This window comes from Poecilia reticulata, chromosome 16 (genome assembly GCF_904066995.2).
Source record: "Poecilia reticulata chromosome 16, P_reticulata-male-v2, whole genome shotgun sequence".
Lineage (NCBI taxonomy): Eukaryota > Metazoa > Chordata > Actinopteri > Cyprinodontiformes > Poeciliidae > Poecilia > Poecilia reticulata.
In genome coordinates this window covers 1,616,875-1,628,346 of record NC_088845.1, presented here as the reverse complement: position 1 = coordinate 1,628,346, position 11,472 = coordinate 1,616,875, and the positions used below count along the sequence as shown (strand labels likewise).

The window sequence follows — 11,472 nt, the reverse complement described above, 5'->3', positions numbered from 1 at the left end:
GCGGCAGTTTCTCTTCAACAGCCAATGACAATAAATGTTTTAAAACTCACGATTTCACATTAATAGTATATTCCATTTTCATTTATTTAAATATATACACTTTGGTTTTTTTTTAATCGTAAATTGATTTTATCCCACTTTCAACCAGATTACAGCGTCATTATCAAAACTTATTTTACTTTTTTTTTGTGACTGTTGGGTTTTCTTTGGAGGGCTGAAGTTCCAGTTTTAATTAATAAAATGTAAAAGAATAAAACATTGTACTTGAGACTTCAAAATATGAAGTAATTTGTAGTCGCTGCTCGGAAAGAAATACAAGATTGAAAGGTCCACCTCAACAGTTTGCATAAAATAGACATGAGCTCGAACATTAGACAAGTCACAGACTATAACTGAGAAAAAGTTGCATTATGACCAAAAACTCTGTATTAATTGTTTTTATTAAAAAAGAAAAATAAACATACAAATTCCCACAGTGGTTCCAAGGCAACAAATATTCCAAACAAAATCATCTGACAAAATGTGAGCAGGAAGAACAGAATTTAGTTTCATCGCAGTCGTCAGCAGACAGAATCACAGATTAGATGAAAAAGCTTCCTTCTCAGGATTAACTCAGACCAACTCCAATAATTTAAAGACAATAAGGCAAACTGGGCATTAAATGTGTGGCTGCAATGTGCACAATCAGAATCATAGAAAAATAGAGCTCTGGTGATTTACAGCAGATCTGCTGTGCGCTGCGGGGAAACCTGAGTAGTGTTGGCTGGACCTCCTAAACATCCAGCATCTGTAAAGGCAAACAGGAGAAATCCTGTTTCTCTTTGGTGTGGAATGTGTCAGACGCTCTGCGGATCCTCAGCTCCAGGTGGGATCGTACTGACTCCACCCAGGAGGCGGAGCCAGGTAGATCCTCCGCCCCCTGTAGAAGAAGCTGACCACACCTCGGTATCCGGTCCGTGGCACGCCGGACTTCAAGTCGTCCATGATGCCCAGATTCTTGGCCATGACCTTGAAACTGTCCTTGCTGGAGTACTGGAGCCGGAACGGTCCGGAGCCGCTCAGCCGGCCCTGCTTCACGTCTTCGTACGTTACCACGGCGGCGCTGTACACCTGCTTGGTGAAGCTGGTCCGGTACGCGTCCTCCTGCAGGTAGGCCAGGTCCAGCTTGGTGAAAGGCACAAACTCAGAGTTCAGTTTGATGAACTTCAGGTATTTGTCGTAGAACTGGCCCAGGCTGACGCCCTGCCGGCCAAACGTCAGCGTGCGGGAGATCTCGGGCCGGACGCAGGCGCGGCCCCGCCGCTGCTCCGGCTGCCGCATCCAGTCGTCCCAGAAGGAGGCGGGCCACTTGGGCTCCAGCTCCTCCCAGGCCTCCCGGAGCAGCATCCAGCCCAGGCCAGGGAAGAAGTCGGTGCGGTAGAGGAGCGCCGACTGGCCGGGGTCCACCATCCCTTCCCGGCCGTTGTCGTTCCAGGCCGACGCGCACCACAGGCTGGGGTCCGACTGCAGCACTGGGTGCAGGGCCCGGAAATACTCAAAGAAGTCTGGCGCCACCTGCAGGAGAGGATGGAGGATTAGATGTTTTGAGGAGAGAGACTGAAAACATGAAGGCTTCGGAGGGAACGAGTGAACAAGTTATTGATTAATGAGTTAATCTAAAGCTGATCTTATTTATCGACTAAGGATTAATTAAAAATCTGAGTTTTTTCTTGTATCAAGAGAGCCGACCATCTTTCCACAACATGAAGGGCTAAGTTTTTCATAATACGCCGAATTAAAAGAGATATAGATTGTGTTTGATAATATCCTTCAGTTATCTGATGTTTATTAGAATGTTTTCTGAACAGGTTGTTGCTGAAAGTGATAATTTAATCTCAATCAATTTACCTGCATGAATGCAGGTTAAACAGCTGAAAAGGTGTCAGCTAAATAAACTGCATAGACAGAAAATTGTGAATCTCACATTAATAAATGTATTTATAAAATGTAACAAGACACAAACCTCTTAGGTTACTGAATAGAAAAAAGAAAAAGAAAATATTTCATTCCCCATTAACAGAGAGATGTTCAGATGTATTGTCTGTGGTTTCTCTTAAAGATATATTAAAACTTCACTCTATGAAGTGGATTAACTCATGACAGCCCTCTGCTGGATGGCAGTCAAACTACAACCCTGAAAGAAAATGTAAGCCGGTGGTTTTAAACTGCGCTCCTGGAGGGCCGGAGCCCCGCAGCCTTTGGATGCGTCCCCTGGCCGACATGCCTGAACTCAGTGGTGAAGCTGATCCAGGAGCCAGGTGTGCTGAAGCAGAGACATCTAAAAGTTGCTGGACACTGGCCCAAGCAGATGTTATTAATCAATTAGAACTAATTTTAATCTAATAAACAGACGATCATAAGTTGGTTAAATGTTTGTGTCCGTATCTGGGAACGTCGGTACCTCCAGGTCGTCCTCCACGATCACCACGGAGGAGTGGGAAAGGATCCGGAAGACCTGGTTCAGAGCCCAGCGGTAGTGTCTGGAGATCTTGTAGTAACCCTGGAACTTCTTGTGCTCAGGCCGTACGGGAATGTCGGACAGGTCCGGCTGCTTCAGGTGAGTGACTTTATCCCCATAGGAGGCGATGACGTCGGAGGTGGCGGCGTGCCCACAGTCCTGGCTCACTATTATGGGATGGAGCTTGGCGGAGGGCCGCAGCTCCAGCAGCTTGTCCAGGCAGCGCCTCACTGTGACCCGGTTACAGGCGATCACCAGGATGGGAATGACCGGTGGACTGGGAACGTCGACCTTCGCCCCCTTTCTCTTGGCCGGCTTCCACAGCGACCGGTGGCTCAGGATCTGGGACAGGATCTCCTTCTGCTTTTCCAGCTCCGATTCGAAGGAATCTGCGACGCGGATCACGTCTCCCATCACGTCATCGATGGGCATGGAGGCCGGATCCAGCTGCCCGGCATCTGGCTGGCCCGGGGGCGCTCTGCCCCAGAGCAGCAGCACCAGCACGGCGTTCCAGGTGACAAACAGGAACGTCCCACATAGAATGAGAGAGCTTCTTTTCCGGAACATGGCTCCGGGATCTGGGAAGAGCTTGACTCTGAGTAGGCAGTGTCCTGGTTGCAGACAAAAGGAACGGGATCTGGGAGGGTCCGTCTTCGTCCCGTTTCATCACAGAGTCATGTTCCCAGATGTGTCCGGCTCAGGTGCAGCTGGCGGCGCCAGGGGGAAGAAATCCAGCATGTTTTCAGGATTACAGCCCAACCATCCTGGAGTAATTATCCCTGGCTTTTCGGTTCCCGTTTCACCTGAAACAACAAGAGCAGAAACATGGAAACCAGAGGCAAACCGAGCAGGAAGGCATGCAAATGCAGCGCGTCGCAGGACCGGTCCGGACAGCTGCGCCGCATTGATTTTCCCTTATCACCTGGAAGCAAACAGCACACACACACACACGCACACACACACACACACACACACACACACACACACACACACACTCTCCTGCAGCTCCTGAAACTAACTCAACGTTTCCCAAATATTTCAGCTTCTACCCCAGAAAAAACGGCCGTGACCCAATTATGGGTTCAGAGATGACAAAAGTTACTGGCTTAAAAAAATGTATATATATATATATATATGACTAAAGGTTTAGGTTAAATGAAACTGTAAAACGTTGTGACTTAAAAATCACCAAAAATGAATTAAATTCAACAACCTTTGATGACAACCGTCCAGGTCAAAGGTCAGTTGTTCCAGCAGAAGGTGAAGGTTGTTTTTCTTTTTTTAGCTAAAAAACAAAAAATATTTTGCCTGAAAAAACAAACAAACTTTGAGCTTATTTTGGTTTTCAAAGTAAACTTTAGAGCCTTGACATTAAGAATTAAATGAAATCTGGAAACTTTGACTAGTCCACTCCTTGTTTTGTTGTTTCTACCCTCCAGAAACAATCTGCTGATATTTGCTCAGCATTAAAGTAGATAATTAATGAGAACATGGGTGTGTTTACTTTATCTCCAGAGCAAAACCTGCAGCAGCAAAACAAAAAGCTGCTGTTAAAGGGGCGGAAACGCAACGTGAAATTAATCAGTAAAACATCCACGAGGCTCACTGGGTAAAAATAAAACATCACCTCAGCTTCAACATGTTTAATATGTGATAAATGTTGCAGCTCCACAGACAGACAGTCACTCAGACCCACAGACTCCCGGACCCACACCGCCTACCGTGGATCCTCTCAGCACTTTCCACTCTGCTGCATATCCACACACACTAAAACTCATCCTCGCCTCCAGCCTTCTGTGGATCGTCCACCAGTAGCTTCCACCCTGTTGAAGCTCCACAGGTACTGAGACCCACTCCCACCCACCCAGCCAGCCAGCCAGCCTGCCTGCCGTGGATCCCCCACCAGAAGCGCTCACCCTGCCGGAGCGCCCTCCGCCTCCTGCCGGCTCATTCCCCTGCTGACAGCCGGGCTCAGGTGAACCTCGCGGCGGCGGGAGGTGGCGCGGACCTCGCTCCTGTCGGATTTCCTCCCGCTGGAGCAACTTAACAGCCGCCAAGTTAGCGTGTTTTTTCCCACGGAGCAGGACCGTGACGCTGAAGGAAAGTAACACGACGACTTCCCTGTTTGAGCGCTCGGGCGGAAGTCCCGCCCTAACCGTCACCTTGAGGAGTTATGCAACAGTTTGAGGAAGGAAGGAATTAAAAGTAATGAAAAGCAGCTGCTGGTGGCCTGAACACGAAGTTCAGACTCAGAGAAGTCAAGATTAATGAGTCTCGTTTTTCTGTCTGCACAACAAAACCCCCCGTTTTTATCTCCTAAAGAAAGAAATGCAAATGTAGGAGAGTTTTTATCTTCCTCCCAGCCAACCCGCAGCTTCCTGTTCGAGTCCATGTCTGCTCGCAGCAGCTCCAGTTTACTGCTCAGGTTTGAGCTGGTCGCCTTTTCTTTTCTCTAAACTCGGAAGACTGTCATCTGGGGAAGGAATGAAGGGCAACAGGTTTCAGTTTCCCGCCTTTAGAAATGTTCTGAATAAAGAACTGATTTCATAAATTCATCAGAGTGTAACACAAGAAAACATTCAGAAATTCACAAATTTAAAGAACCCAAACAGCAATCCCTCCACTCAGAAATAAATCAGCTACAGAGTGCCAAATGTGCCATTACTTTTGTGTCATGGTTCAATATTAACTGGAAGTAAATGCATTTAATTATTTATATATTGCAATATCTTAACAAATACATAGAAATTCACATGTTATATATTAACTAATGTACTGATTCAGTATTTAGTTTTATATTTTTAATGCATATATTTTAATTTGATGACTTATTAAATTGTGGTACCTATGGCTCTAAGTATCATTTTCAATGTTTACAAGAAGGTAAAAAAATTCTGAATATTTTCTTTAAATATTTTCAACAAGCTGCAGTAATTTGGAGGCTGAAACATCTGAATGTAAATATTTGTCCTGATGTGATTTTAATGAAAGTGCTGTTTGTGTTTGAGTCTAATGTGTCATTCAGTGAGTTTTTCCTATAATAAAGGTTAAAAACCATAAAAAAAATTATCCATCCACTCACATATTTTCATAAATATGTAAATCAGCCAGTCAGTCCTTTGTTGTTTGTTTCTTTGTTTGTCCAAGACTGAGTCACAGAGGGAAAAGGTTGAGCTGGAAAACTCAGACCTTCTTCCCTCCATCTGCTGTTCATTTTATCCAGATGGATCCAAAGCATTTGTACGTCTATGTTCATAATCATAGCAGTCCAACATCATGATATTTCTACATGGAAAGTCATTAGCTGCAGTTATTGTGGTTATTAGAGGAAGAGAGCACCAGACATGCTGGTTATGATTTATTCCTCTGAAAATATGAGATAAATGGGAAATTCTAGAAATCCGTTGAATGAACTGCATACTTCATCTAAACAGAAAATGATGCTTGGCAGCTAAAATCTCTCTGAAGCTTAAAAATGAAAACAAAATCCAGAAAGTCATGGTGGAAAATGGAGAAGGACCCTTCAGATGGAAGGAAGAACAGGTGAAACAGCAAAAGTTTAACCTGCAGAAGAGGTCAAAGGTCACCAAAGAACACGCTCAGTGACCCATGAGGCAACATGTTATGGACTGCTGACAGACAAACGGATGTCTTTAGATCTACGGCCATCAGGCGGTTTCTCAGGCGACGGTACACTGAAAGCACGGCAGCTGAGGAGTCATGCTGCGGGGAAACTTCTCATTAGGGATGTAACGATATTACAATCTGTGCCGATGTCAATATCCAATATTAATACTGCTGAGGTATCTGATAACCAATATCTACCACTTAAATTATTACTACCATTAAAGTTGGTCTCTGACCTTCTTAGCTGCAGACGGCAGTTAATCCGTCCGTCTCAGGAAATCCAGCTGAAACAAACCAGGATTCATCAGGATACGTGGAAACTTTCTGCATCCAGCTTTTAGATGGGAAAACATTTCAGAAAGTTTATTTCAGTCATTTTTTCACTTTGACTTTTTTTATTTTTTTTTTAATTTATTCATTCATTTCATTTAGTACAAAAAAACAACCTAACACATTTTTGATATACTAAAAAAATACATCTCAATCCATACGTATTTCAAAATTTTAAAACAAAATGAAATGAAATATCTGCCCCTTTTTTTCTCAACTCTAAAACAAAACGGGGAAAAAAATGGTTATCTTCTGCAACAACAAAAAAAAAACATACAAAGTCAGTCGTCTATCTCAATTAAACAACATTAATATGAGCTACTGTTTCATACTTCTTCAAGAATCCGATCTTTGACAATCTCTTAAACATGTACTTTAATGAGTTAGAGAAGTTCAAGCAAAAACAAAAACAAATATATAAAGTTTTCTGCAATAAACTGACTTCATTCTGCAAATTTCACATAAAATCTAAAGATTTTTGCTTATTAAAACAGAAATCTTTATCCAGAAGAAGAGAGATACGTCTCACAGTCTTGAGTTGGTTTCACTCAGTTTTCTGAAGAACTAATTAAAGTTGGTTTTGGTCTCATCAGCAGATCCTGGTTGCTAATGAGACTCTTGCGGTTCTCAGTGTTTTGCTGAGACAGGAAGCATGGAGGGTTTTGCTTCTACCGAAAAACTGACGACAGAACAAAACTGCAGCTGTTGGTAAAAAAAACGTTTTATTTCACACTCAACTGGATGTGAAACTCAAGCTTTGGTTTCCTGAAAGGCTGATTACATTTCAAACTCTTTCTGCTCAGAGGGAGAAAGTAAATAAGTAAATGTAGACCAACCTGTTTTTCAAACACTGTAAAGAAAAAAAGGATAATTTAACCGCAGAACGTTTTTAAATGATAATAAAAGTCATTCAAAGACAGAATCAGGCCATTTTGAAAGTCTTTTCCACATCCATCCAGTGAATATGTGGTCCAGGTTGGTAGCTGAACTTTGCTTTTTCCTGGAAACGCCAACAGGAAGCCATGTTCATGTGTTCATGTGTTCATGTGTTCACATGGATCACTGGAGGTTGGGTGCAAAGTGGAAACATCTGGACCTCCTGGTTCATAGAGTCCTAGTCTGAATAATCTGTAGTGTTTTCTCTTTTGGCTCCTGACGGCTCTGCCCTCCATGAGAACTTGACCTTTGACCTTACTGGGTGTGTGCATGCATAATTGGCTCTTTGTTGACCCTGCAGTAGACTAATAAACTGACCTCTGACCCTGACCAGAGTAAGCAGCAGGTAAGAAAGGGATGAGTGAATGCATTCCCATTAATGAGGGAAGAAGGAAGCGGGAGATCGACAGGCGGATTGGGGCAGTGTCTACTGTGAAGCGGGCGCTGTACCGGTCCGTCGTGGTGAAGAGAGAGCTGAGCCAAAAAGCGAAGCTCTCGATTTACCGGTCGATCTACGTTCCCACCCTCATCTATGGTCATGAGCTTTGGGTGATGACCGAAAGAACGAGATCACGGGTACAAGCGGCCGAAATGGGTTTCCTCCTCTGCAGGGTGGCTGGGCTCTCCCTTAGAGAGAGAAGCTCGGTCATCCTGGAGGGACTCAGAGTAGAGCCGCTGCTCCTCCACGTCGAGAGGAGCCAGTTGAGGCTCGGGCATCTGGTCAGGATGCCTCCTGGACGCCTCCCTGGTGAGGAGTTTAGGTCCCACCGGGAGGAGGGGAGACTCAGGACACGCTGGAGGGACGATGTCTCTCTATGGCCTGGGAACGCCTTGGGGTTCCTGGAGGAACTGGAAGAGGGAAGTCTGGGCCTCCCTTCTGAAGCTGCTGCCCCCGCGACCCGACCCCCGGATAAGCGGAAGAAAATGGATGGATGGATGGATGGATGGATGCATTCATGTTTTCATATTTCTTGTCTGAAAACTTGAAACAGTGCAACAGATTTTATTTTCAGAAGCTGAAATGTAATAATCGCCAAAGGAAATGACAGGAAAGCCACTTCATGTGTGGTAGTTGTCTTTATGTGTTGAAAAAATAACGACACTGTTTGAATTTCATCAGACGTTTTACTAGATTGTGCTTTCCATCCGTCGGTTTGCCGTTTCCTGACTCTGAGTTCAGCGGGAGCTAAAGCGACGCGTGTCCTGGCGGCGCCAGCAGGCTGAAGTCCAACCTGTGAGTAAATGTAAGCAGATCAATGCTGGGCTGGAGTCTGGCTGCTCGGAGCTCAGTCAGGTGGGTCATAGGTCGTCTGTCGGCCAGAACTGCACATGTTTTCCTGCTTCTGTGTGTTTTCCTGAAAGAGGAAAAACAGTATGATTTCACACACACTGCACTGCAGAAATGATTACGTTTCATTTAGAAAAGCTCACCTGTGTTGGGTCAGTGCTGACGCTCTTCATCTGTTGTTTTGAGAAAATGAACCAGGACACCCAGGAGGTGAGGGAAGAACCGGGGTTTTGCACCTTCAACCCAGAGCTGATGCAGACGGAGAGCTTCAGGACTCCGGCTGGAAGCTGAATGAAGCCCTGCAAGCATAACTTCTGTGATGCTTCAGGATTTTTGATGTGGATTATTTTGAAGACGTCTCCTCTCTGCTGCAGGGGCGCCTTTTGGCCGCTGGGGGCGCCACAAGCCGAAGATTGGGAAAGTTTGGAAGAAGATAATTTATGATTTTTCTTAAAAACTTCTTCTGCCGGAGCTTCACTGTCGCCACTATCCCATCTGCAGCAGACAGAGAGCCCTGCGGCCGACACCAGGCGCTCTCCTCGGCGGGGAATCCTCCACTCGGACCCGCGGGATGATCCGCCGCGCTCCGCCGGGGAGTCGCGCAGCGTCCCGCCGGCCAGTCCGAGGCTGCACGCCGCCGAGGCAGGCCGCTTGGTCGGCGGGTTCCGGGTCCAGATGTTCCCCCTGCAGCGGAGCACGGCGGACAGGGCCGAGGCGGAGGGGGTGGAAGCCATGGCGAGAAGGAGTCGGTTCGTCCTGGAGGTCCGCAGCCGAGCAGAGAGTCACATAATGAGGCTTGGAGAGGCTACAGGAGGGGAGCAGCGGAGGACCGGGGGGTCCGGGCCATGTTCCAGTCCCACAGGGGTGTGTCTTCAAGGAGAAGCTGTCATGAGACTCAGCACCAAATAAAACTGGGTCAAAGGTCTTAATTTAGCTTCCAGAGCAGAGAAACACATGAACAGCAACATTGATTACACAAGTCAGGATATTCAGCTAGAATCTGAGAAATTATCATTCAGAAAGTTCATATCTGACAGAGACTGAGCAAAATCCTGACCTGTTGTTACGGCCGCAAGGCTCATCAGCAACTAGAAAATACTGTCAAAGGTCAATGATAGAAAGGTTAGTGGAAGGAAAAACTGCAGTAGAGCACTCCAGCTGGTGTCAGAGCTGCCAGAACCACCAGACACAGACGGGTCCAGAGCAACCATTACTGTCCATGTGCTGGAACCCGAGACACAAGCAGAACCAGTCCGAACTCATGAAACAAAAGGTTGCATTTTATTTGGGAATCAAAACGTGGAGAGGTCCAGAACCTGAGCTGCTAAAGGTCCAGAACCTGAGCTGCTAAAGGTCCAGAACCTGAGCTGCTAAAGGTCCAGAACCTGAGCTGCTAAAGGTCCAGAACATGAGCTGCTAAAGGTCCAGAACCTGAGCTGCTGAAGTCCAGAACCTGAGCTGCTGAAGGTCCAGAACCTGAGCTGCTGAAGTCCAGAACCTGAGCTGCTAAAGGTCCAGAACTTGAGCTGCTAAAGGTCCAGAACCTGAGCTGCTAAAGGTTCAGAACCTGAGCTGCTAAAGGTCCAGAACCTGAGCTGCTGAAGGTCCAGAACCTGAGCTGCTGAAGTCCAGAACCTGAGCTGCTAAAGGTCCAGAACTTGAGCTGCTAAAGGTCCAGAACCTGAGCTGCTAAAGGTCCAGAACCTGAGCTGCTAAAGGTCCAGAACCTGAGCTGCTGAAGGTCCAGAACCTGAGCTGCTGAAGTCCAGAACCTGAGCTGCTGAAGGTCCAGAACCTGAGCTGCTGAAGTCCAGAACCTGAGCTGCTAAAGGTCCAGAACTTGAGCTGCTAAAGGTCCAGAACCTGAGCTGCTAAAGGTTCAGAACCTGAGCTGCTAAAGGTCCAGAACCTGAGCTGCTGAAGGTCCAGAACCTGAGCTGCTGAAGTCCAGAACCTGAGCTGCTAAAGGTCCAGAACTTGAGCTGCTAAAGGTCCAGAACCTGAGCTGCTAAAGGTTCAGAACCTGAGCTGCTAAAGGTCCAGAACTTGAGCTGCTAAAGGTCCAGAACCTGAGCTGCTGAAGGTCCAGAACCTGAGCTGCTAAAGTCCAGAACCTGAGCTGCTAAAGGTCCAGAACCTGAGCTGCTGAAGGTCCAGAACCTGAGCTGCTGAAGGTCCAGAACCTGAGCTGCTAAAGTCCAGAACCTGAGCTGCTGAAGGTCCAGAACCTGAGCTGCTAAAGTCCAGAACCTGAGCTGCTAAAGGTCCAGAACCTGAGCTGCTAAAGGTCCAGAATCTGAGCTGCTAAAGGTTCAGAACCTGAGCTGCTAAAGGTCCAGAACCTGAGCTGCTAAAGGTCCAGAATCTGAGCTGCTAAAGGTTCAGAACCTGAGCTGCTAAAGATCCAGTGTGAGGTTTCCTAAAATCTACAGGAAAATATTAAACATTTTATCACATTACAGCCACAAACTTAAATGTTTTATTTTGATTTTTTAGTTTAAGGTTTAAATCTGCGACAGACTGGCGACCTGCCCAGGTGACCCGTCCAGGTGACCCCGCCTCTCGCCCAGAACGTTGGCTGGAGAGGCAGCAGCACCTCCTGACCCACTGAGGGACCAGGGTGTTAGAAAATGGATGGAGGTTTAAATCAAAGAAAAACTAAAGAACTTTGATACATTTTCTTCAGCAGGATCGTAGAAATGCTACAAAGATCCAAAAAATTATATAAAAAATAGATTTTAAACAAACATTACTGTTGTGGAAATTTAATGGACTTTTTGTGTTTTAGTTGACA

At 46.1% G+C, this 11,472-nt stretch overlaps 2 protein-coding genes across 4 annotated transcripts; both read right to left on the bottom strand.

Annotated features, from left to right (window-relative positions):
- Window positions 1-422: 422 nt before the first annotated feature.
- Window positions 423-4,724, bottom strand: mgat1a (alpha-1,3-mannosyl-glycoprotein 2-beta-N-acetylglucosaminyltransferase a). Of its 3 annotated transcripts, none has more exons than XM_008431036.3 (3): window positions 4,414-4,724; window positions 2,441-3,300; window positions 423-1,554 (listed from the first exon to the last, which is right to left on the bottom strand). In XM_008431036.3, exons 2-3 carry the CDS (start codon window positions 3,062-3,064, stop codon window positions 856-858), a joined length of 1,323 nt encoding a protein of 440 aa, XP_008429258.1. In that variant the 5' UTR covers window positions 3,065-3,300; window positions 4,414-4,724; the 3' UTR covers window positions 423-855. The 3 variants fall into 3 exon arrangements, with proteins under 3 accessions (XP_008429258.1, XP_017164933.1, XP_017164932.1); XM_017309444.2 differs by lacking the exon at window positions 4,414-4,724 and adding an exon at window positions 4,219-4,358; XM_017309443.2 differs by lacking the exon at window positions 4,414-4,724 and adding an exon at window positions 3,711-4,198.
- A 3,771-nt stretch (window positions 4,725-8,495) lies between these two features.
- On the bottom strand, window positions 8,496-9,567 carry LOC103477742 (uncharacterized). Its single transcript, XM_008431033.3, has 2 exons — window positions 8,822-9,567; window positions 8,496-8,745 (listed from the first exon to the last, which is right to left on the bottom strand). Exons 1-2 carry the CDS (start codon window positions 9,410-9,412, stop codon window positions 8,677-8,679), a joined length of 660 nt encoding a protein of 219 aa, XP_008429255.1. The 5' UTR covers window positions 9,413-9,567; the 3' UTR covers window positions 8,496-8,676.
- Window positions 9,568-11,472: the final 1,905 nt, after the last annotated feature.

Bases quoted from the DNA above. Each gene is read 5' to 3' on its own strand.
- mgat1a (XM_008431036.3), bottom strand. From the start codon at position 3,064: ATGTTCCGGAAAAGAAGCTCTCTCATTCTATGTGGGACGTTCCTGTTT. The intron at 1,555-2,440 runs GTACCGACGTTC...CCTCTCCTGCAG, and splicing joins TCGTGGAGGACGACCTGGAG to GTGGCGCCAGACTTCTTTGA.
- LOC103477742 (XM_008431033.3), bottom strand. From the start codon at position 9,412: ATGGCTTCCACCCCCTCCGCCTCGGCCCTGTCCGCCGTGCTCCGCTGC. The intron at 8,746-8,821 runs GTGAGCTTTTCT...TTCCTCTTTCAG, and splicing joins TCAGCACTGACCCAACACAG to GAAAACACACAGAAGCAGGA.